The 24,685-nt window shown below is 46.1% G+C and overlaps 1 protein-coding gene across 5 annotated transcripts in view; it reads left to right on the top strand.

Moving 5' to 3' along the window:
- The window catches only part of ATP2B3 (ATPase plasma membrane Ca2+ transporting 3), a 105,246-nt gene that overhangs the window by 63,613 nt on the left and 16,948 nt on the right, over positions 1 to 24,685 (top strand). For all 5 annotated transcript variants that reach the window (XM_051967758.1, XM_051967757.1, XM_051967754.1 and 2 more), the window contains 6 exons: positions 202 to 289; positions 6,143 to 6,249; positions 9,916 to 10,107; positions 18,103 to 18,316; positions 21,406 to 21,617; positions 24,474 to 24,581. In XM_051967758.1, coding sequence (XP_051823718.1) covers positions 202 to 289; positions 6,143 to 6,249; positions 9,916 to 10,107; positions 18,103 to 18,316; positions 21,406 to 21,617; positions 24,474 to 24,581 — 921 coding nt within the window. The remainder of the gene's footprint in view (positions 1 to 201; positions 290 to 6,142; positions 6,250 to 9,915; positions 10,108 to 18,102; positions 18,317 to 21,405; positions 21,618 to 24,473; positions 24,582 to 24,685) is intronic.

Here is a 24,685-nt window from a genome sequence, read left to right as displayed (position 1 = left end):
TCCACTGTTTGGACAGCCACTGGGATGGGAGTGGGAGCGCACGTACTCGCCTGACTCTCCTCCAAGGCCCCGAACAAAGCCGTTCACCGATGATCCTTTTGGCCTTGTCTCTTCTCATCCCTCCGGCCTTGTCACGCAGTGATTTCTCTTTCTCCTTGTCCTGTCTCGGCCTCAGCCTTGCCTCTTCTTTGTACTCCCCAGATCGAACAAGACCGCCTGGATAAGGTCTGGCCCAAGCTGAGAGTCTTGGCTCGATCTTCTCCCACTGACAAACACACCCTGGTGAAAGGTAAGACCCGGACCCCCCACTGGCTCTTTGCAGCCCCCTCCTCCACGGTAGCCCTCTTCTCTGTCCTCTCCCCTCTCCCAACTTTTATGGTAGATCTTCTAAAGCTCAGTTATCGGGTTTTTTAATTTTCCCATAATCCTCTACTCTGGATTGCTTCGGATGTGATACTGTCACATCTAGGAGAAGTTGAGCCAATCGGGGACCTGGCTTGAGAATGCCAGCTCTGCCCCTCCACAAAGTTCCTTCTCCCCTGGCCTCCACGTTGGGAAATCCACAACAGCTTTGGGAGGCTAGTTTGAGGCAGACCAAAGAGCAGAGGATCGTGGAAGAGAAAAAGATGAAGATGACACAGGACAGCAATAGCACCAGGTTTTGAACCTCCATACAAGTGAATCCTGATTTAAGCAATATTCCCTAAATAAGTATCTCGATGCAGCATGAAAACCAGAAGTGAGGGAGGTCAAGGGTCATAGCATCCTAGCTCTAGAGCTAAAAAGAGACCTTAGAGGCCGACTCCATTTGTTTTTATCCTATTTTATCCTATAAAGAAACTGAGGCACAAAAGGATGAAGTGACCTGCCCGAGATCACACTGCTAGGTCATTTCTAGCTATTGAGTTGACTTGAATTCTCTCACGCTTCAAGCTGGGGTCGAAGGAGCATGGATGAACCTGAGAGTCAGGAGGCCTGATCTTTAGTGGACTTTGGCCCTCAGACTTTTCTCAGCCTCCGTTTCCTCCTATGAGGTGTCCCAAAATTCTTGGTGCAATTTTAAGCTTCGAGTTTTACATTTTAATAGCTTACAACTCCACCCCGACTTTGGGGATACTTGGTGTATCATATGGGGATGCTAATAACCCCAATCTCTGAGGGTTGTTATGAGCTATAAAGGGCTGGGCACATCTTAAAGTTCTATGTAAGTGTCAGAGATTATTCTCCCGACAGGGAAACTGAGGCATATGTTAAGTTTCAGGCAGAGCCCATAACTTCTTCCAGCCCCCCCCACCCTGGTGATGGGCCCTCGGCCACCTGAGAAGGCCAAGGACTTCAGGGCGACATTAGAAAATCTAGAAATTGTTGCTGCCAGTTTTTGTCCCCCTGTTTCCTCCACCTCTTCCCCCTCCCTCCGCATCCATCCCTCCCCCTCAAATGAGCAGCTTGAAATAGCAGCTTCATGCTCATACCCCCAGAAGGGGCGCGTGGGCCGAGGAACTCGCCCCACTGGCTCAGTGAGCAAAGTTGCCCCTGTAGACGTCCAAGACCGCGCCACTGGCTATCGGAAGAGGGACGGCAGAGCGGGGAGAGAAAGAACACGCAATGGAGGCCATTTCCCAAGGCCGCGTCTGCTAGGTCAGGGTTCCAAGGGAGCTTCGGCTCATCTAGTCTCATCCTGTAATTTGGCAGAAAAGGAAACTGTGACCCAGACAGGGCAAATGATTTGTCTAAGGTCACACAGGCGGCAGAGCTGAGCTTGGAGTCGAACTCGGTACTTTTTCCCACTGGAATCTTTGAGCTAAGAGGGTCCCTTGGAGGACAGGTGGTTCAGGGACTAGAAGCATTCTAAACATTCTTTGGTTTGTCTGTCTGCAAGGTAATTGGAGTTAAGTGACTTGGCCAGGGTCACACAGCTATTACTAGCTGTCTGAGGCCAGATTTGAATTCAGGTTCTCCTGATTTCCAGACCGTGCTCTACCCATTGCACCATGTAGCTATCCCCATGCCAGTAGCATTTTAAAAGTGAGAACAGTTAATTGGGTGCGAATTGTACCCAAATAACTGGGTGCTATTCAGAGAATATACTCTGAAAGAACCACATATTATGTGTATGTGGCGCTCATTTAATTCATGTCCTCGTTTATACATTCTCTCTGGACCTCCGTTTCGTCATCTACAAAATGGTGGTCTTATTTCCTAACCTATGACTCTCAAAAGGTCATAAGGAGATTTAAAGGAATTGAAACTCCATTGTAGATAAATGGCGAGTGAGCTTAGTGGTTAGCTCCGGTGTGACACTTGGGACGTTGCAGCGGCGTGAGCCGCCCCCCTCGTCTCATGTGCCGCCTTAGGTTTACACGGCCTGGATTCTTTTTTGTGGCGTGGGCCCTGCTCAGAAAAAAGTCCGTCGCCTGGATTCCTAATTGAAGGAAGTGTTCCACTTCAGCTATAAGTCGGTGAAAGAGACGCCCCTTTTCCCATCCCAATTCCCCGGCCCCCTGAAATCCATCCACAGACCCCCAGTGCGGAGAGGAATTCCGTAGAACCCGGGGCTTGACGAGATTTGGTCGTCATCCAGCTGAGGGTTTCCGCTGGGTGGCCATGTGCTCAAACTACAACCGAGCGGTCTTCCCCGGCTCTGGCAGAAGGCTGCCCCTGCCCGTCAAAGCTGAAAGAATATCCTTACGATATCCATCACGAGCCCGGCTCTGGATTTAACAGACGAACAAATGGGGGAATATCCGTCATCAACAGTAAACTATGAAAGCTAGAGTCGGCCCTGAGCTCGGACCTCCTCCCCCGCTTCTGCACTTTTCTCTCTCAATAGGAACCACCCCCCCGCTCCCCACCCCTCCCCACCCCCCAGGACTCAAGCAGTCAGCCGGCGAGGGCCCTGTAGTTGGGTGTTTATTTCCAGACCTCTGGTGTGGCTTTTCCTTTGGGATCAGGAGAGGGACGGTTTGGAAGCGCTGGCGCCCGGGAGTTGGGGAAGGGTTGTGTGTTTGGGACCCCCACCCTGGAGCTGGTTGGAACTGAAAGTGAGGGAAGATGGAGGGAGCACGAGAGAAGTCTCATTCCCCACCCCCGCACACAAGCAAGCGAGCCTATGGAAAGCTACGCCTTCTGCCCACCTGTCCGGGCTCACTCACCTTCCCGATCCTCGTCGCCTTGTTCTCAAAACCTGGCTGGTCTCTAGCCACCATATTAGGCTGGGTAGCTATCCCCATAGCACGGCCTTGGGTTGTTTCCGTAGCAAACGCTGATGTGAATCCTTTATATGTGTGTGTACGCATATCCACATACATACGTATGGGTATATAAAGGTTTACAAGTCAGTTAGCATCTCATTTGGGGCCTCGTAACGGCCTTAGGAGGAAAGTGCTATTATTTTCTCCATTCTGTAGATGAGGAAACTGAGATACAGAAAGGTTAAGTGACTTGGCCAAAGTCACACCACTGGAAAGTATCATAGGCAGGATTTGACTCCAGTTTTCCTGACTCCAAGGCCAGCATTCTATCCACTGAGCCTCTGGCTGGCCTTTCTCAGTTCCCTTAGTAAGAGACTACGTGTCTGCCCCCAAGAACCAGCCCAGGTAAATGCAGAGAGGTCCATCACTAGCTTGGCTTTAGGAGGATGGCTGTTTTAATCATAGTAGCTCTGGAAGACCTTCTAAATGATAATGTACTTGGGGTCTACAAGGACAGGGATTATTTTTATAATAATAGCTTTTTAAGCTGGAAACTGAGTGATGCCCAGCAGTCGGAGAATGGCTGAATAAATTATGGCATACGAATGTTAGGGAATATTATTGTTCTGTAAGAAATGACCAGCAGGAGGATTTCAGAAAGGCCTGGAGAGACTGACAGGAACTGATGCTGAGGGAAACGAGCAGGGCCAGGAGGAGATCATTATACACGGCAACAACAAGATCATATAATGATCAATTCTGATGGACGTGGCTCTTTTTAACTATGAGATGATTCAAACCAGTTCCACTTGTTCAGTGATGGAGAGAGCCATCTACATATAGAGAGAGGCCTGTGGGAACTGAGTGAGGACCACAGCATAGCATTCTCACTCTTTCTGTTGATGTTTGCTTACATTTTGTTCTTTCTGTTTTTTTTCCTTCTCGATACGACTTTTCTTGTGCAGCAAGATAACTGTAGAACTATATATACATATATTGGATTTAACATATATTTTAACATAGTTAACATGTATTGGACTACCTGCTATCTAGGGGAGGGGATGGGGGGAAGGAGGGGATAATTTGGAGCAGAAGGTTTTGCAAGGGTCAATGTTGAAAAATTACCCATGCGTGTGTTTTATAAACAAAAAGCTATAATAAAAAATAAATAAATGAATAAAATATACATAATAATAGCTTTTTATTTTTCAAAATACACGCAAAGATAGTTTTTGACATTCACACCTTGCAAAACTTTGTGTTCCAAATTTTTATCCCTCCTCCCCACTTCCCCCTTCCCCTATATAGCAAGTAATCCATTACAGGTCAAACATGTGTAATTCTTCTAACCATATTTCCACATTCATCACGCTATGCAAGAAAAATCAGATCAAAAGGGGGAAAATGAGACAGAGAAAGAAAACAAGCAAAGAACAAAAACAATAAAACTGAAAACACTACGTTGTGATCCACGTTTAGTCTCCATAGTTCTCTCTCTGTCTCGATTACGATGCCACTTTCCATCCCAAGTCTACTGGAAATGGCCCGAATCACCTCATTGCTGAAAAGAGCCACGTCCATCACAGTTGATCATCACATAATCTTGTTGCTGTGTACAACGTTCTCTTGCTTCTACTCGTTTCGCTTAGTTCCTGTAAGTCTCTCCGGTCTCCTCTGAAATCATCCAGCTGATCGTTTCTTATCAAATAATATTCCGTAACATCCACGTACCATCACTTATTCAGCCATTCTCCAACTGTTGGGCATCCACTCAGTTTCCAGCTTCTTGCCACTACAACAAGGGCAAACGTTGTTGCATCGTAGCTCCTTTTCCCTCTTTTATGATCTCTTTGGGATACAGACCCAGTAGAGACACTGCCGGATCAAAGGGTACGCACAGTTTGATAGCCCCCAGAATGGCTGGATCATTTCACAGCTCCATCAACAATGTATTAATAAAGGACAGAGATTCTTAACTTGAAGTCTGTGAACTTTTTAAATGTTTTGCTAGCGGCTTTTCTAGTAATCCTGTGATATTTGACTTTATGCATTTTAAACCATGATTCTGAGAAGGTTTCACCATGACCCAAAGATTCCGAATCCCTGGTACGGGAAACACCCACTTCTGACCATAAAGTTCCAGGCCACCGGAGAACTGAAATGTACAAGTGAGCTATACAAAGAGGAACCCAAGAGCCTTAATGTATTGTCCCCATCCAGCAGGCTCTTATCCTCATCTAATCCACACAGATCCAAGAACTGGGAAAGAGGAGCCTGAGTAACTTTATTAGCCTCTCCCATGAACACATTAGCATAATGAGTTCATCAGATTGTTCATTGTCACCTGGGAAGGTAGGAAAAGTCTGACCTTGAGGGAATGAGACCTGGGACTGGAAAGGAAGCAGTGATTGCTGGGAGGGAACCTAATGATGGTAGTACAGTATCGTTAAAAGTTCTGTATCTAGCCTCTGTCCCTTACTGCCTCCATGACCTTGGACGAGTCCTTTCCTGTCCCTGGGCCTCAGTTTCCCCTTCAGTCAAACGAGAGGATTGGACTAGATGGCTTCTGAGGCCCCTTCCAGCTCCTGGTCTGTACTCCTAAGTAGGACCCCGTTGTTGTAGGAGAGGGAGGTCACTAAGGAGATGAATCAGTTCACAGGCTGGATATTACGCAAAAGTGAATGAGAACTCATTGATTTTAGCTAGAAGAGGCTCGCCCCGGTGCCCACAGGCCACTGAGTGAATTCCACCCCCTCATAGATAAAGAAACTGAGGCCCAGAGAAAAGAAATGACTGGCCCAACATGGCAGAATCAAAACAGGAGACTCATTTCCTAAGTCCCAATCCAGGGCTTCCCCCGGTCGGTTGAAACCTCAGGAAAGTTGGGACAGCAGTGGTTGAAAAGTGACAGGAACTCACTCCACTTTGTGGCCTTCTCTTATGTGTTTTAGGGATTATCGACAGTACCATCGGAGAGCAGCGGCAAGTGGTGGCTGTGACTGGAGATGGGACCAATGATGGGCCTGCTCTGAAGAAGGCCGATGTGGGCTTTGCTATGGTAAACTTTTCTCCCTTCCTAGCCCATGCTTATGATCCTTCCAGTCCCATAAAGGTAACCTTTGGGAAGGGGAGTCCCCAGAGACTCCATCTTGGAAAGCTCCAGCTACACTGATCTCTCTCTCTCTCTTTCTGTCTCTCTGTCTGTCTCTCTCTCTTTCTCTTTCTGTCTCTCTCTCTCTCTCTCACACACACACACACACACACACCCCATACTGTGCATAGCCAAAACGTACATCCTGCTTGAGGGAAGAGAAATCAGACTTGGGGAAGGCCCAGGTTTAAAGAGATCAAGTGCAACTTTCGAGAACCTGATATGCCTAAGAGACAACCAAGAAGCACTCACTAGGCTATACGCTTAGTGAATCCAGAAAACCAGATAAAAATCATTGACCATTGGCACAGGAAACCGTGCCGTCAAAGCTGGAGGGGATACCCTTCCTGTAGCAGCTCCATGTTGTCTTTATTCTTCTTCTGTTTCCTAGAGATCACGCGAAGGGAGACCAACTTGGTGTCCCAAACTCAGTGTCCCAAACTCGTTCCCAATTGGTTTTCACAAAATTCATTGGTAGAGAATAAAGACGCCCAGCTCTCCGCACTCTTCTGCTTGTTTCTTGCAGAAATAGTCAAGGGAGGCAATATCGTTCGGTCATTTTTCGGCCACGTCGGATTAAATGACTGGTTCAGAGTCACCTAGTATCCGTGACAAGATTTGAACTCAATTTTTCTCGACTCCAGGCTCTAGTCACTGCCGGGTCACCTAGCTGCTCAAAGAGAGGCAGCATAACATAGTCAAAATAACACTCAAGCTAGAAGAAGAGAACCTAGGTTCAAATTCTGAGTCTGCAACTTTCTCATTGGATGATCTCAGGCAAACCGTTTCCCCTCCCTGGGCCTCGTTTTCCCCATCTATAATGGAGGACTAGGTTCCTTGTTAGTTCTGAATCCTGTGATCCTATGATCCAGTGACTCTGATTCTAGGCAGAAGCTGAAAGCTCATGAGTTACTAAAAGGTTTTCTTTTCTTCTTGTCCCCTCAATACAGCACTTAATAAATTCTCCATTCATTCATTCATTCTTATTATTTTATAAAGTGATACAGCCACAAATGACCAAGGTCCAAGAGTTCGGCCATTTCTTCTCCCCTCTTTTGTTCTCCTTTCCGGTCTTAAAGCCGGTTTCCCTGGAAGACCCTTTGCCCAAGTTCAGCCACAAGAGAGGAAAAAAGAGAGGGAAAAGGTGTCGAGTAGTAGGTAGAGAACTAGCACGAAAAGCAGGAATCCTGAGTTCGAGTCCCACCTTGCCACATGTTGACTGTGTGATCCTGGACTTGACCCCTTCAGGGCTCTAGATATTCAAGTTCAGCCACAGCTTTGGCTTTGATTCCTGCCAAAACTTTCGGATTTTCTCCAGAGCCGTTAGCACTATTTTTGTCACGGCCCTAGAACCACTGAGACGAGGCCCCTTAGCAGCCTCATCCACGTAGTCACCTTTGTCTCTTGCTCTTAGAATTTCAAGCTGAAGGAAAGGCGATCACCTGCCCCTTGCTTATCAAACGCCATTTTGCAATGGCTCTCGCCATCTCCCCACTTTCTTCCTCAGACCTGACAAAGGAAAAACACTTCCCGGCCATCAAAATCTATGAAGTAGGCAACTGGCTAGAACGCTGGGCTGAATCTAGTCAGAGCTAAGAAAAACTAAGAAATTATTTCTAATAATTTAAAAGCTAATGTAAATCATAATAACAAAGCTAAATGTACAATCATACATTTTGGAGTCAAACAATCAGCTTCACAAGTGTTGACGGAGAGGCCTTCTGTCTGAAAAAGATCTAGAGGCTCAACGGGAGTCCACGATAGGACAAGGCGACCAAGAAAGTGAAAGAGAGGCTGAGTATTAAGAACTGGGAGAACTTGCTCTGGCCAGACCATAGCTGACCTCAGTTGGTTCTGTTCAGTACAGTTCAAGTGCCGCCTTCAAGGGGCCTTTCCTGCTTCTCACAATGGTTAGCGCCTCCTCCCAGATCACTAGGGATGTATTTTGTATATGACCTACATTTAGAGGCAGATCACACAGAATGATGGCCTCGATCAGGAAGACTTGAGTTCAAGTTCTGCTTTTAACCACATACTCACTGTATCATCCTTAACAAGTCACTTTACTTGGTTCAAGAGGGGCTGAACTAGCACCAGAGTTCCTTAAGCCAGTGCAGAGGGTGAGCAGGGAAATAAGATTCGTTGTTCCGTAACTTTTCAATCATGTTTGACTCTCTGTGACTCCATTTGGGGTTTTCTTGGCAGAGATACTAGAATAGTTTGTCATGTCCTTCTCCAGCTCATTTTACAGATGAGGAAACTGAGGCAAACAGGGTGAAGTGACTTACCCAAAATCACACAGTAAGCCTCTGTAATGGATCTTCCCGATTCCTGGCCCAGTGCTCTATCCACTGCAGCGCCATCTAGCTGCCCAGAAATAAATACCCTGTTTTTATTCCTCTGTGACCATGAAGCTTCTTTCCAATAAAACATCAGTTCCTTAAGGACAGGGAGCATCTCATGGCAAAAGTGCTCACGAACTAGCTGTCATGTTTCAGCAAAGATATGAATGAATTAGAAGCCATGCAGAGGAAGTCCGATTGGGGGCAAGCACCTTCAGATGGGATGTACCCTTTGAAGAGCATCTGAAGAACCAGGAAAGTTTAGCCTGAAGAAGAGGAGGCTCACGAGAGCTCTTCAAGCGTTTGAAGGGCTGCCCCATAGAACAAGGACTGGGCTTGTTTTATATCTTGGCCCTAGAGGGCGGAGCCACGGGAGGAAGTTGAAAAGAGGCAAGTTGGGGCTTGATGTCCAGGAATGCTTCCTGGCGATTTAGAGTAGGCTCAGAGTGGAGTGAGAGGCCTCAGAACTGACCAGGCCTTTGACTTAGCATGGAGGACGAGTCAGGCCAGAGACACTGGAGGCAGGAAGGTCAGTTGGGAAGCCCAGAAGCTACTTCTGCTTTGCAAAGCCATTCCTTCTTTGTGCTATTTAAAATAGAACTAGAGTGCAAAGCATTTATGGACAACTTTGCAGCAATATAACGAATACTTTATGCTGCATAATGATCTGGGAAGAAACTTAGAAGTTATCTAGGCCGGTCCTCTATTTTACAGAGGAGACATCTATACATTTGAGACTTGGTCATTCAGTGTTTCAGGACAGAAAAGCGATAGCAAGGTGTCACAGAGAAAAGAGTCTCGGAGTCAGGAAGATGTGAGCTTGAATCTCGTCTTGGACACTTACTAGCTGTGTGATCTTGGACAAGTCACTTTACTGCTATCTGCTTCAGTTTCTTCATTTATAAAATGACCATTAACAGCCCAGAGTTATTGTGAGAATCACATGAGTTTAACATACGTAGAGTGTTTTGCAAACTTCGGAGTGACACATAATTGCTGGCTGTTATTACTGTTACAGAAAGTAAGGCAAATACCCTGTGCAAACTTCTAATGTCTCTGTGGGCTCCATGCCCGTAGTAAGTATACACGAATGGAAGAGTAAAGGAGTCAAATAAAAGAATGGATTTTATGCCAACGATGAATTTGTCTTGTTCAGAAAAGGGGGGAGCTGGGAGGCGAAAGTGGCCTATCGGGAAAGTCCTTCCCACGAATCTTCTATGTGATCCTGCAGGGGATCGCAGGAACAGATGTGGCCAAGGAGGCTTCCGACATCATCCTGACCGACGACAATTTCTCCAGCATCGTCAAGGCGGTGATGTGGGGCCGAAATGTTTACGACAGCATTTCTAAGTTCCTGCAGTTCCAACTGACGGTCAACGTGGTGGCTGTGATCGTGGCCTTCACAGGAGCCTGCATCACCCAGGTAAGCACCGTCTCGCCTTCAGGTCAAACTTGGCGGACTAACACTCGGGTTCTTCTCATGAGGGCCAAAGAGGTGGAAACAAAACCAGTGCCCTTATCTCAGAGCCTTCCTCTATAGAAAGAAGATGGTTTTAAACCAAAATACAGATAGAGGATCCATAATGAACTACTTAAAGTAGAGTATCCAAGGAACGAGAGCAGTATTGGAGAGACCAAGCCTACTTTTCCCCAAGTGCTTCCAATGCTGAGAGGCTCTTGGGAAGGGGAGATCAATGTTCTATCTTCATGGGTAGACTTATCTTTAAGGTCCGTATCATATCATACTGAGTAAAATACTAGGCCTGCCAAGGGTCATTTCTGACCCAAACTTTCTTCCATGTTTGTAAATGAGAGTTCTAAAAGCTCACTGAAGAAAATTTGCTTCTTCTCTTCACCAACTCTTGGAGACTGTGGAGGATGCTATCACTTCTTTTTCTTTTTTTGTGTTGTTGGGATTTTTTTATTTGCATAAAACACTTTCATGGGAGGTAGAGTCAAGGTGGAGAAGAAAAGGAGGTGATTTGCTTTACCTCTCCCCCAATCCCCTCCAAACACCCTTAAATAATGCCATAAAGCAATTCCTGAAGCTGCAGAACCCACAAAAGGATGAGATGAAATAATTTTCAGGCCAAAGACAACTTAGAAGGTCAACAGGAAAGGGTGAGAGTGGAGCACAGTCCAGCCCCAGTAAACCAAAAGCAGACCTTAGGAGGCACTGAGTCAGCAGTAGCTGCTTCCAGAGCTCTCCGTCCATAAAAGGGATTGAACACCTTATCAGAAGGAGATTTTCTTTACTAAAACCAAGGCAAAATTCTGTTGCTTTGCCCATAGTCAGAACTGGATCACAGTCCTGGGTGACAATCCCAGGCTAAGGAGGAGTACTAGCACACAGAGCTTGTGGCCACAGTGGAGTAGGGACCCCCTCATCACATTTTCAGGGCAGGAAAAAGTGTTGTAGTCACTCACAGACCAGATCACAGGCCAGAAGTGTAGTAAAGGCGGCTCTCCCCTAGATCATACTACCTTGGAAGAACTGAAAACTCTATTTCCAAATAAAACTCTACCACTATAGAAGTCAGCCCCTTGGCAAACTGATTTCTATCCAAAATTAACTTTCATTTTGCAACTAATAATTCAGGAATGAGTGAATTTTTTCACTCGAAACCTGCGGCCAATTTAAAGGGGATGCTAAACAACTCTCTTATAGATAGCCACTAACCTCTTGACCACCAGAAATTGAGAGCACTCAAACCGCATCAAATTCACTGAAGAAAAAAGAACTCCTTAAAAAGTATATTTGACCAAATACAAAAGCTCACTGAAGAAAATAATTCCCTAAAAATTAGAATCGAGTGAATGGAAGCTAATGACTTTATGAAAAATCAAGAAAAAAACAAAACCAAAAGAATGGTTAAAATAAAATAAAATAAATGGGAAAAAATTAGAAAACAAGGTAAAATATCTCATTGGAAAAACAGCTGAATGATAAATGTGGAAATATATATAGAAGAATTGTACATATTTAATGTATATTGGATTACTTATTGTCTAAGGGAGGGGGGAGGGGAAGGGATGGAGCAAAATTTGGAGCATAAGGTTTTGCAAGGGTAAATGCTGAAAAAAAAACTATCTTTGCATGTATTTGGAAAATAAAAGACTATGATTTAAAAATTGGTAAATACTACAAAAAAGAAAAGAAAAGAAAAAGAACTGACTTGGAAAATAGAGTCGATTTAAAAATTATTTGACTGTCTGAAAGCCATGAGTTTTTAAAAAGAGCCTAGACATCATTTGTCAAGAGATTATCAAGGAAAACTTCCCTGACTCTTCTAGGACCAGAGGGCAAAATAGAAATTAATCTCCAAAACTCCAAGGAATATTGTTGCCAAATTCCAGAGCTCCCAGGTCAAGGAGAGAACATTGCAAGTAGACAAAAAGAAATAATTCATCTTATGGAGCCACAGTCAAGATAACACAAGATTTAGCAGTTCCTACATTAAAGGAATATTGTTGCATTATGATATTCCAGAGGGCAAAGGAGTTAGGATTACAATCAAGAATCACCTACCCAGAAAAACCTAATATAATCCTTCAGAAGACCAAATTAACATTCAGTGAAATATAGACCTTTTAAGCATTCTTGATGAAAAGACCAGAACTGAATAGAAAATTTGACTTTCAAATACAAGATTATTTTCTACAATAATATGAGGAACTCATAAGGGACTTAATAAGGTTAAGCTGTTTACATTCGTACATAGGAAGGTAATACTTGTAATTCACAAAACATTCTAATTATTTAGGCAGTTAGAAGGAGTATATATAGACAGAGGGCACAGGTATGAGTTGAATATGGAGAGAAAATATCTAAAAAATAAAATTAAGGGGTGAGGAAGAATGTATGAAGACAAAGGGAAAGAGAGAAGTAAGATTATCTCACATAATCTCCCAGAGGAGTAAATTAACTCACAGAAAGAGACAAGAAGACACTTTTACAATGGAGAAAAAGACAGGGGAGCTTGGGTAAAGAACAGCGAGTGAATGAACCTATGTTCATCAGCACTGGCCCGATGAGGGAACAACATACACCCTTAATTGGTTATAGAAATCTATCTTACCCTACAGGAAAGCAGGAGGGAAAGAGAATAAGAGAAAGGAGGAAGTGATAGAAGGGAAAGTAGATCGAGGGAGGTGGCAGTCAGAGGCAAAACACTTTTGAGGAAGGACAGGGTAAAAAGAGAGAGAATAGAAAAAACAGGGTGGGGGAGAATAAGATGGAGTAAATACATTTAGCAATCATAACTATAGGGAAAAAACCTCTGAAGAAAATTTCTCTGATAAAGGCCTCATTTCTCAAATATATAGAAAACCGAGTCAAATTTTTAAAAATCGGAGCCATTCCCCAATTGACAAAAAATTAAGAGATATAAACAGTTTTCAGATGAAGTCATCGGTACTCTCTGTAGCCATATGAGAAGGTGCTCTAAATTGATATTGATTGGAGGAATGCAAATTGAAACAATACCACTTTGTTGGCTAATAAGACAGAAAAAGAGAATGGCAAATAGTGGAAGGAATGTGGAAAAAATGAGACCTTAATGTACTGATGGTGGAGTTGTGAACCGATTCAACCGTTGTGTAGAGTTATTTGGAACAATGCCCAAAGGGCTATAAAACCATATATACCCTTTGACTTAGTGGCGCCATTATTATGTCTGTATCCCAAAAGAGATTTTCAAAAGCAAAGAAGGACCTATATGTGTGGAAATATTTATAGCAGCTCTTTTCTGGTGGCAGGGAGTTGGAAATTGAGAGGATCCCCTTCAATTTAGGAATGGCTGAACAGATTGTGCTATGGGGCACAGTATTGTGCTGGAAGAAATGATGAGCGGGATGCTCTCAAAGTGAAATGTACTACTATTTTCCCGCATCCCCTTCAATATTCAATATTATTTTTTCCTGTCATCTTAGCCAATCTGACAGGTGTGCAGTGATATCTCAGAGTTGCCTTAATTTGCATTTCTCTGATTAATAATGACTTGGAACATCTTAAAAAGCTATAAAAAATAAAGAATTACTGCTCTACTGATGAAAAACGAATCCTTTTTGCCACTGTCACCCTCAGTCAAAAATACAGGTGCTACCATTAATGCTTATGGTATCAGGAAAGTGGTTTTTTTTAAAAATAAATTTATTTAGTATTTTATTTTCCTCCAATTATATGTAAAGACAATTTTTAGCATTTGTTTTTAAAACTTTGAGTTCCAAATTTTCTCCCTTTCTCCTTCCTTACCCCCTTCATTGAGAAGGCAAGCAATTCAATGTAAGTTATAGTTACAGAGTCATGCAAAACATATTTCCATATAAATAATCTTTTGAAAGAATCTGTATTCAGACACCAGTTTTTTCTCTGGGAGTAGATAACATTTTTCATCAGAAATCCTTTCGAGTTGTTGGGGATCATCGTACTGCTGAGAAGAGCTAAGTCAGTCACAGCCGATCGTCTTACACCATTGCTGTTAGTTACTTTGTACGTAGTATATTTCACTTTGAGAACATCCCGCTCATCATTTCTTCTAGCACAATACTGTGCTCCATAGCACAATCTGTTCAGCCATTCCTAAATTGATGGGGATCCTCTCAATTTCCAACTCCCTGCCACCAGAAAAGAACTGCTATAAATATTTCCACACATATAGGTCCTTCCTCGCTTTTTAAAATCTCTTTTGGGATACAGACATAATAATGGCGCCACTAAGTCAAAGGGTATGTATGGTTTTTATAGCCCTTTGGGCATTGTTCCAAATTACTCTGGGAACTGATGCATTGTAGGTGGAGTTGTGAACGAATCCAACCATTCTGGAGAGCAATCTGGAATTAGGCCCAAAAAGTTATCAACCTGTGCATCCCCTTTGATCCAGCAGTGTTTCTACTGGGCTTATATCCCAAAGAGATACTAAAGAAGGGAAAGGGACCTGTATGTGCCTAAATGTTTGTGGCAGCCCTCTTTGTAGTGGCTAGAAGCTGGAAAATGAATGCATGCCCATCCATTGGAGAATGGTTGGGTAAATTGTGGTATATGAATGTTATTGTTCTGTAAGAAATGAGCAGCAGGATTCAGCTAAGTGAAATGAGCAGAACCAGGAGATCATTATACACTTCAACAACAATACTATACGATGATCAATTCTGATGGACGAGGCTCTCTTCAGCAATAAGATGAACCAAATCAGTTCCATTTGTTCAATCATGAATAGACCAGCTACACCCAGCGAAAGGACTCTGGGAAGTGAGTGTGAACCACTACACAGCATTTCCACTCCCTCTGTTTTTGTCCGCCTGCATTTTTGGTTTCCTTCTCAGGTTAATTTCACCTTATTTCCAAATCTGATTCTTCTTGCGCAGTAAAATAATGTTTGGACATGTATACATATATTGTGGACATGTATACATATACTTTAGCATATTTAACATGTATTGGCCTACCTGCCATCTGGGGCGGGGGGGAAGGAGGGAATAAGTTGGAACAGAAGATTTTGCAAGGGTCAATGCTGAAAAATTACCCATGCATATATCTTGTAAATAAAAAGCTATAAGAAAAAAAAGAAGAAGAAAACTAATATATTTTTAATTTTCCAAATACATGCAAAGATAATTTTCAGTATTCACATTTGCAAAACCTTGTGTTCCAAATTTTACTCCCTTCCTCCAATATAGGTTAAACATGTACAATTCTTTTATACACATTTCTATGTTTATCGTGCTGCCCAGAAAAATCAGATCCAAGGGGGAAAAAATAAGACAGGAAAAAAAAGCAAACAAACAAACAACAAGAACAATAGAAGGTGAAAATACTATGTTGTGATCCACATTCAGGCCCCACAGCCCTCTCTCTGGATGCAGATGGCATTTTCCATCACAGGTCTATTGGAGTTGGCCTGAACCACCTCATTGTTGAAGAGAGCCAAACCCATCACAGTTGATCATCGCAGAGTCTTGTTGCCATGTACAATGATCTCCTGGTTCTGCTCATTTCACTCAGCATCAGTTTATGTAGATCTTTCCAGGTTTTTCTGAAATCCTCCTGCTGATGGTTTCTTACAGAACAATAATATTCCATAACATTCATGTACCACAACTTATTCAGCCATTCTCTGACTGATGGGCAGCCACTCAGTTTCCAGGTCGCTGCCACTACAGAAAGGGCCGCCACGAACATTTTAAGCGGCAATTCTTTAAAAACACACACATACACAACAATCAGAACCCTTTAGTTTTGACACCAAAATCATGTTTCAGTCCCTGATGCTGCCTCCTTTACCTAATCACCTCTCCCTTGTACCAAAAATAACCCCTAACCCCCAAGCCAACAATAACCAAGCCAACGTGTTCTACAAAGCCACCAGATCTGACTCACCCCTGTTCCTCAGTTATAAGCTCCTTCATGACTTTGTTTGTTTTGCTTGGGTTTTTTTTTTTGTTTTTTTTGTTTTTTGTTTTTTTTTTTTTTGTTTTTTGCTGAGGCAATTGGAGTTAAGTGACTTGCCCAGGGTCAGGCAGCTAGGAAGTGTTAAGTGTCTGAGACCAGATTTGAACTCAGGTCCTCCCGACTTCAGGGCTGGTGCTCTGTCCACCGTGCCTCCTAGCTGCCCCTCCTTCATGACTTTTACCATCATTTTTCCATTACATTGCTATGAAGTTTGAACTCATTCTTACTTAGACTTTTGAAATGCCCGTGGAAAACATCTGCCTCCCTCCTCCCTCAGACTATGACTATCAGGTGAGCAAAGGGAGAAAGTTTTAGAATGAACATCCCAGGATCTACTCAGCTCAGGAAGCTGGGAGGAGGGGGGTTGCCCGGGATCTTTTAAGTACAAATGAGAAGAATTTGGAGAGGAAGAGGTATGATGAGCTAGACTCCAAAGAAGAACCAGGGTTAAGGCCAGAGAAGTTAGCTGGACTCAGACTGTGGGGATCCTCGAAGCACCGTGATTGTCATTCACAGATTGTCGTTGAGCACCTATTATGTCCCAGGTACAGACTATGGGATAAAGGCCTGAATTGCCTTTTCAAACTCTGGATTTTGTCCCGAGAACAGTGAATCTTGAGCATGGGGTGTGCACGCAGGTGGGAGGTGCAAAACAGGGCCCAGAGTGAATTAGAAGCCTTAGGAGATGGAGGAAAGGGAGCTGGACTTGGAGGATGAGGACCGGGTTCTCAGCCCAGATCAGCAGGAAGGGTTTGGGTGACCTCCAGGATCTCTCCCATGATCGTAGACTAGAATTGGATAAACATATGGTCCGGATCTGGAACTGGAAGGGACCTTAGTTGCCACTGAGCCCAAGCCCCTCATTTTACAAGAGATGATGTTGTTGTTGTTGCCCATTGTTTGTTCTCAAAGAGGACCGGTGACATCTGCAGACTGATGATGACTTGGAAGTGAGGCAGGGTCGTGCAGCCATCAGCCTCCTTCTCTCCTCCAGAGTCGCCATAGTCCAGTGGCCAGACCTGGGTCGGGACAACTGGAGATGTTGCAGTGGGAGGCCTTGGCCTTTAAGCTAAAACCTTTTCTGGCTCTCACTTTGTCTGAGCTAATACCCATTCGCTAATCAAAGGCGAGGTAGGAATTGAGGCAAAAGATGGCCTAGTTTTCCTTCCCAAAAGAATCAGTCTGGAGGGGCAGCCAGGTGGTGCAGTGGGTACGGCACTGGTCTTAGAGTCAGGACAACCCGAGTTCAACTCCAGCCTCAGACATTTGGCACTTACTGGCGTGTGACCCTAATCAAGTCATTTAACTCTGATTACCTCACACCTCTCCCCCCCCAAAAAAAAATCTATCTGAGAGGGGAAGACCTCAGACTTTCTTGCCAGAACAGAAACAATTATTATTGAAAGAGGAAAGGAAAGACAGAAGGTAGGAATGCCAATGAGGAGGCTGCTAAGGAACCCAGTGAGGGGCCGTCCCTGAGGCTGCTGCCACAACCTGGTAAAAAGGTGCAGATGCATATGCATTCATATTCACACACACACACACACACTCACACACACACACATACACACACTCACACACACACAGACACACACATACACACTCACACACTCACATACACACACACTCACACACTCACATACACGAACACACACACACACATCCTAAAGGCTTAGCTAAATACCATGCCAAAGCTGAAAGCCGTGACAGAAGTGGCAGGGAATAGCACAATCACACTTACTCAAATGAGCTGTCTCATGTTTTCATGTGAACCAAACACTCATAAAACTGAGCCCAAACTGGGTGGCTTTTTTTTCTTTCTACAAGGATCACAACTCTCACCTGCTCAGTAGGGAAGCACTTCTAGGAGGTAAATACTTCTGCTTCCGCTTCACGTCTCTGAAAGGCTGAGGCGGCGCCGTGATCCCCGGGGCCTAACTTCTTCCTCCTCATCCTCTCTGCCCACAGGATTCCCCTCTCAAAGCAGTCCAGATGCTGTGGGTGAATCTCATAATGGACACGTTCGCTTCGCTGGCACTGGCAACAGAACCACCCACCGAGTCCCTCCTTCTGCGAAAGCCATATGGTCGAGACAAGCCCCTCATCTCCCGTACCATGATGAAGAATATTCTGGGCCACGCCATCTATCAGCTCACTGTCATCTTCACCCTGCTGTTTGCAGGTAGGCCGCTTCTGCCAGTTTGCCCAATGCCATTCCTTCTACCGGTCAGGCCTGCACGCACACGTTAGCCTTGACGTGTGGACTTCAGCCCCTCTAAACTCCCGGGAGCTGCCCACGTACAGAAGTCGAGCGATTGCCCCGGCTCGGCGGGGACGAATTCCAAATGGGTTTCAGGTTTGCACGGAGGCCGAAATAGGAAAGGTAACGTCCTAAACGAGTTTGAGTCAGGGAAGCAGGTGCTTTACAGAGCTACGGCTAGGGGAGCGCGGGTTTGCTGAGAACTGGAAGGGACCTCGGGAGGCGGCTCGTTAAATCCCTTCATTTTAAAGTAAGGGAACCGGCTCCCTTCCAGGTGAGGTGACATGCCCCAAATCGAGTCTGAGACTCAGGTCTTCGGAGACTCCAGAGCCAGTTTTCCGTCCGCTCCACCAAGGTGTCATCCTGGACTAATCAAAGCTCAAGCTTTGGATGTAAAGTAAATGGATGATTTTGGTTTATAGAAAATTGCTTTTGGGCAAATAAAACCAATGCGGCTAGAAAGGAAACGAGGACGTGGGAAGGGGGAACTTGGTTGCAAAGTTTTCTGATAAAAGTCTGATATCTAAAATAGAGCAAGACAGACAGACTAGAGACAAAGATAAAAGCCAGCCTGGTATATTGAGTAGAGAACCTCTGAAACATTCCAGCCATGGTGGACAAGTCACTTAATTTCTTGTCCCTGAGGCAACTCTCTGAGACTATACGTTGCAGAGAAGGTGCACACGTGGACGGAGAGGTTTTCCTCGTCTGGGCGGAGACGTGCAACCCCTCACTGGAAGGAATCAGGAAAGACCTCACTAGGTCAAGACTTGGAGTCTGGAAGACCTGAATTCAAATCCTGCCTCAGATGCTTAGTAACTGTGTGACACTGGGCCAGTCACTTAATCTGTTTGCCTCAGTTTCCTCAACTGTAAAATGGGGATAAGAGCGCCTCCCTCACAGGGTCAATCTACACAGACCTCCTATTAACTAGTCTTCTCCTCGAAGAGGTCAGCAGTCTTGGCCCAGAAATTGGCAGGCTATTGTCCTGAGACATATATTCCGACCTTGAAGAGGAAATAATAAATGAAAGGGGAGGAAAGGCAGGAGGGGGATCCAAGAGAAGGAAATGGAGAAGGGGGAGGGTCAAGAGCATATGAGTCTGCCCCTGATCCGTGCTGACACATATGGTCCACTCGTCTGCTTCCTCCTTCTCTCTCTCGTCCCCCTTCTCCTCACTGACAAAAATCAAAAGTGACAGGCCCTGGTGGTCCTTGGCCCTTGTTCTGATTCATTCGGTTCAGTTCAGTTCATCGATTAAGCTTTTCCTCTTGGCCAGGCCCGGTTCTTTGCCTAGCACGGAGTTACCTGTGCTGTGGATTGCCCGGGATACCCAGGCAAAAGTGGCCCCACCCTCAAGGAGCTAATATTCCACGTGAGGGAAACAACAGATAAACAGAGAAGTAAATAAATAGCAAGTTCCTCTGTGGGCAACGTGAGCGGAGAGCGAACAGCTAGCTACGGGGCTTAGGAGAGGTCCCGGGTACGAGGCGTTGTTTAAGCTGAAGAGGAAGCCTCTTACCTTATAAAAAACACAGGGAGGAGGGGAACAGGAAAGAGCCTAAGCGAGGACCCAGAGACAGGACCCGAGGGAAGATCCAGGACCACCGCCAACCCACTCCCATCATCCACCCTGGCACCTCCTTCAGAAAAGGGGTTCAGAAAAATACTAAAGAGATGACTAGGCGCAATATGCCAAAGTTCTCAGGGAACATTCAAGTCTCTGCGTTTGCGTGGAGGCCGGGAAGGAGCATCAGACAGACCATTGTTCTTTCTCCCCCTGCTGCTCCCCACTGCAATGTTCCCCCAGACTTAGTGCCAACCTCCCCAGGTGTAAAGGGCCGCTTTATATGTGCCAGCTGCTACCCCTTGACCTCACCTGTTAGACCGAGCCTTCCAGCTGAGTTTGGAGCCGGCCCAGCACAGTGTCTTCCTCTTGACTCTCTCGGCCCCATCTCCCCTTCCCCGGAAGGCTCTTCCCTGAGGCCCTGTCCTCAGTCTCCAGTATAGATCCAAGACGTTTCCTTCTTTTCTGCTGATGGCATGTTGCTTCATTACGTGGGCACTGCCATGGGTTCATCCAGAAGTAATCTGGGACTCCAGGATGAATACAGCAACAGTCTTTGCTGTGTTGGGCCTAGCTGCATGAGGGGCCATTCCAGCCAGGTAGAGCCTGCTGCTGAGCACACAGATTTGGTCAATCGGATTTTGGGTGGAGGGGCACAAACAAACAAAGCGGGGGTAGTGAGGCAGAAGAGACTGGGGCGAAGCACTATTTCGGTGACCAGACAGAACAAATTCGTTCCGTCTCCTTTTTTTGGCCCCCGTCTGATGCGCAAGTGATCGGTGCCGATTCGTGCCCGATATTGAATTCACTGCATTACTATGAAAAGAGTAAAAATTATATTTCTTTCAAGCCAGACTTTTCACCCATTCTCCTCAGCTTCACTCCATCCATCCCCCTCAGTTTAGAGCAGTAAGCTAATGGTCACTGACCTTGAGTAAGCCGTTTCTCTTTTCCGAGCCAGAGTCCTCTCATCTCTAAAACGGAGGAAATCGGCATCAAACGACTTACCTGATTGGGTTTTTCGGAAAGAAAGCGCTAATAGAAAGTGGAGTCCTTACCGCAAGTGTAGATGGGAGTGAATCAAAATACAGGGTTCTGATTCATTGGTGGATCAGAACCAGCACCTGTGATTTGAGCCTCAGGAGCGAGGCCAAGTTTCTCAATCCAAATCCTCAGCGAGGTGAACAGATTGTCCCCTTCACTGTGATAAGAGTTTGAGTAAACCCTATGAAGCCGGAAGCTCCTCCATCTTTAGGGTCAAATAAGGCTCCCGGCCGGCCTGCTTGACTTCACAGGAAAGGGTAGTGGGGAAAAGTAAGGCTGAATAGAGCGGATGTGCCCTCTTCCCTGTCAGCCAAACACCGCCTCCCCCTCGCTGGCGTCCTCTACAGTCTGCCCATTGACCACTTCCCTTGCCCCTCTCTTCTTTTCCTCTCCACTCTAGGTGAGGTCATGTTTGACATCGACAGCGGCCGAAACGCCCCTCTGCACTCTCCGCCCTCCGAGCATTACACCATCATCTTCAACACTTTCGTTCTGATGCAACTCTGTAACGAGATCAACGCCCGTAAAATCCACGGAGAGAGGAACGTCTTCGAAGGCATCTTCAGCAATCCCATCTTTTGTTCCATAGTCCTGGGCACCTTTGGCATTCAAGTAAGAGAATCTAGGCCGCTCTGGCCACCTACCTGTCACGTGACCGTGGGCAAATACTGACTCTGGGTTGCCATTTCCCCTTCTAATAGTAGAAGGACTAGAATCTGAGAAGAAAGGCGCCCAAATCATTGTTAAATGCTAATTGCCAACCTCTGTTAAGAACTGGGGGTACAAATGGGAGTGAACAAGACAATCCTGTCTTTGGGCTTCATTTTTGTTCTTCTCACAGGAAGAGGAAGCAACTCATAAAGGGAAACTGGGGGAGAGAAAAGAGAAGGGAGGGTTAACCTAGAAAATGGACCCACTCAAAGCAAGCCTGTGAAGTAGGATTTGGGGGTCCTTCAAGGCCTTAGGCCACCACCATCACCACTTTTGCCCCAGTGACAGGCATTAGGCCTTTTCACTCCCAAGATCCTCAGCTTCTCTCAGCTACTTTCACCTTGAAAGCAGATGCTCTGGTCCCTAAGGAGGTGTTAGTGGGTGACTCAGTAGATTGCCCCTGCCCAAGGGTATTTGTATTGGAATCATCTCCCTGTAAGCTCTTGGGGGAGCTAGGTACAATTGTGATTTCTCCCAGGGACAGCAGACTTTCCCAGAAGCCCTCTGAGTAAAGCTGGTCCGGGGACTCGGATTTAAGGTCTGCCCAGTTGTCCAGATCTGCGGAGAGGGCCGAGCTCTGTTTGGAAAAGCCTGCGGGGTGGTCCTGACTCTCGGCTTTCAGTTTGACTTGAAGAAAAGGCATTAAACCCTCACTTTTCCTTACGTGAAAGAGGGGACAAAGAAGGCAGTTAGTGAGCCCGACTCCCTATAAGTGAGGGAGAGGGGAAGGGGAGGAAGAGAGGGACTGCGGGCCCGGGCTCTGGGGAAAGGGCGGCTGAAGCAGCCTGGCAAGACCACCCCTGCCACAGGGCCTCCTCCCAGTGCCAGCACTAGGCGGGGCACGGTTTCATCAAGTGCTTCTTTGTTGGGCAGAAGGAATTTGAACATGGCCCCAAGCTCGCCGGCCAGGTATTTCCCAAACTCAGACTTTCCAAAAACATCGTGCCGCTCCAGAGGTATCCCTTACTCGGGACTTCTTTGAAATTCCCAAATTTTGGCATTTATTTTTCAGAAGAAAAGCTGCTTCTCTTCCCTACCCCCCCCCCAATTCCCCAGGAAAAAGTCCAGGCTCGAGTTCAGAAGTGACTGGTGGGTCCAGCCCGTGCACCTGAGAGTCCAGGCACCACAAAAACCAAACCAGCTTCACCAGCCCCAGCCTCTTAAGTCAAGGCCATGGGGGCAGCGGCTCCGGAGTACAGAGAGAGCGCGCCAGAGGGCGAGAGCCAATAAAACAGAAGAGGCCCTTAGCAGCTATGGTCAGCCTCATTCCCACTCAGCAAACACTCTAGAATCCCTCTGGCTCTCTGCCACTGGCCTCTGGGATACCTTCTTCTCATTAGTTGGGACCATCCATTAGTTTCTGCTGCAGTGCCGACCTGGAGCCCGTCCTGCAGGGGGGCTTCACGCTGCCCTTTGAATCCCCCCTTAACTTTGGTGGCTAGAAGCCACAGGACGCCAACTCAAAGGCCAGTGATAGGTCTTTGTCAGACGGGAGGAAACGGGAAGCCTGGAGGGAGGGGCCATCTTTGTATGTCCCCACACACTCCCCTGCCTCTTGAGGCAGCAGGACTCCTTTCCTTCCTTAGTTTAACCCTTGTGGAGATGGGATGTCAATGCTGCATCCTGTAGAGAGGCACCCACCCACTGCAACAGAAGCCCCACTGCTTTCTTCTTAGCAGCAGCACGCTTCCTCCAGATCACTTTAAGGCAGAGTTTAAATTTGTGAGGAGGTCATCACATACGTACACACACACACACACACACACACACACACACACACACACACACGCTCACACACACACACACACACACAGGAGTTTAAGGAGTTGGTTAACACAAGGCAGGAATGACCCTATACAGAGACAGGATAGGCAGCTACCTTCCCCCACCTCCTAGTCTGCCTGGCCTCAGCTCCTGAAACGTGCCACTTTAGAGCTCCCCTTTGGGAAAAGCATTATGTGCTCAATGCACATATGAGAACACAAAGACCCTTGCATCCAAGTAAGGTCTGATGGGAACGGGCCAGGGTTAGCAAAGGCCACGATGAACAATGCTAGACCTAGGGAGGGAAAGGAAAGGGCAAGGCAGCAGAACATAGAGCAGAAATGGAGGCAGAATGTTGGAGACATCCTTGGCCGACTCCCAAGGCTGGTGAGGGTCAGTCGTTTCCCAAGATAGCAAATCAACGATAGCCACCGAGACTTCATTGGAGTGGCTGCGCTCCCTGCGTTAAAGAAAGGGATTGAATGTGGGTTCTGGGGAGTTCCTCGCTCCCTGAAGAGAAAGCTCTTGCCCTTCTCCATCTCCCGTCCCCAATTTCATCACGCACAGTTTCCAGGAGGCAATACTTGCTTAAGTAAAGCCAAGCACTATGGCATTAGAGGGAGGAGGCATTATTGCTGTGGGCTGGAGCTTGAGGTGGGCTTCCTAAAGAAGGTAGACCTCACAATCAAAGGTCACCAAGCGTTAAAGCCAGAAGGGACCTTAAAAATCCTATCATTTTCCACACGGAGAAACTGAGATCTGTTGAGAGAAAATGAAAGCTCAAGGTGCCACAGCAAGTTCATGTAGAGTCAAGACCCTGTGCTCTAGAACTGAGCCTCAAAGGGTCAGTGGAATTCACATGGCAGTCAGGGGTGGCAACTAAAAGGGGGGAGCTACTCCAGGCAGAGGCCGGAGGGAGGTTAAGAAGAAGGGAACAGTCTGGTCACCCCCGCCGCCAAAACGTCTGGCTCAGGTCTCCTTGTTCTCCTACAGATTGTGATCGTACAGTTTGGTGGGAAGCCCTTCAGCTGCGCGCCTTTAACCATTGAACAGTGGCTCTGGTGCCTGTTCATCGGTATCGGGGAACTCGTCTGGGGACAGGTAAAAACCTTGTTTCTTCGGTGTTCTTGGCCCAGCTCCGCAGCCTTGCCTTACTCTAGGTACCATCCGTTGGCGCCATCTCTGTGGCATTTACCCATCATCCC

Source organism: Antechinus flavipes, chromosome X (genome assembly GCF_016432865.1).
Source record: "Antechinus flavipes isolate AdamAnt ecotype Samford, QLD, Australia chromosome X, AdamAnt_v2, whole genome shotgun sequence".
Lineage (NCBI taxonomy): Eukaryota > Metazoa > Chordata > Mammalia > Dasyuromorphia > Dasyuridae > Antechinus > Antechinus flavipes.
This window is presented reverse-complemented; position numbering and strand designations above follow the sequence as displayed.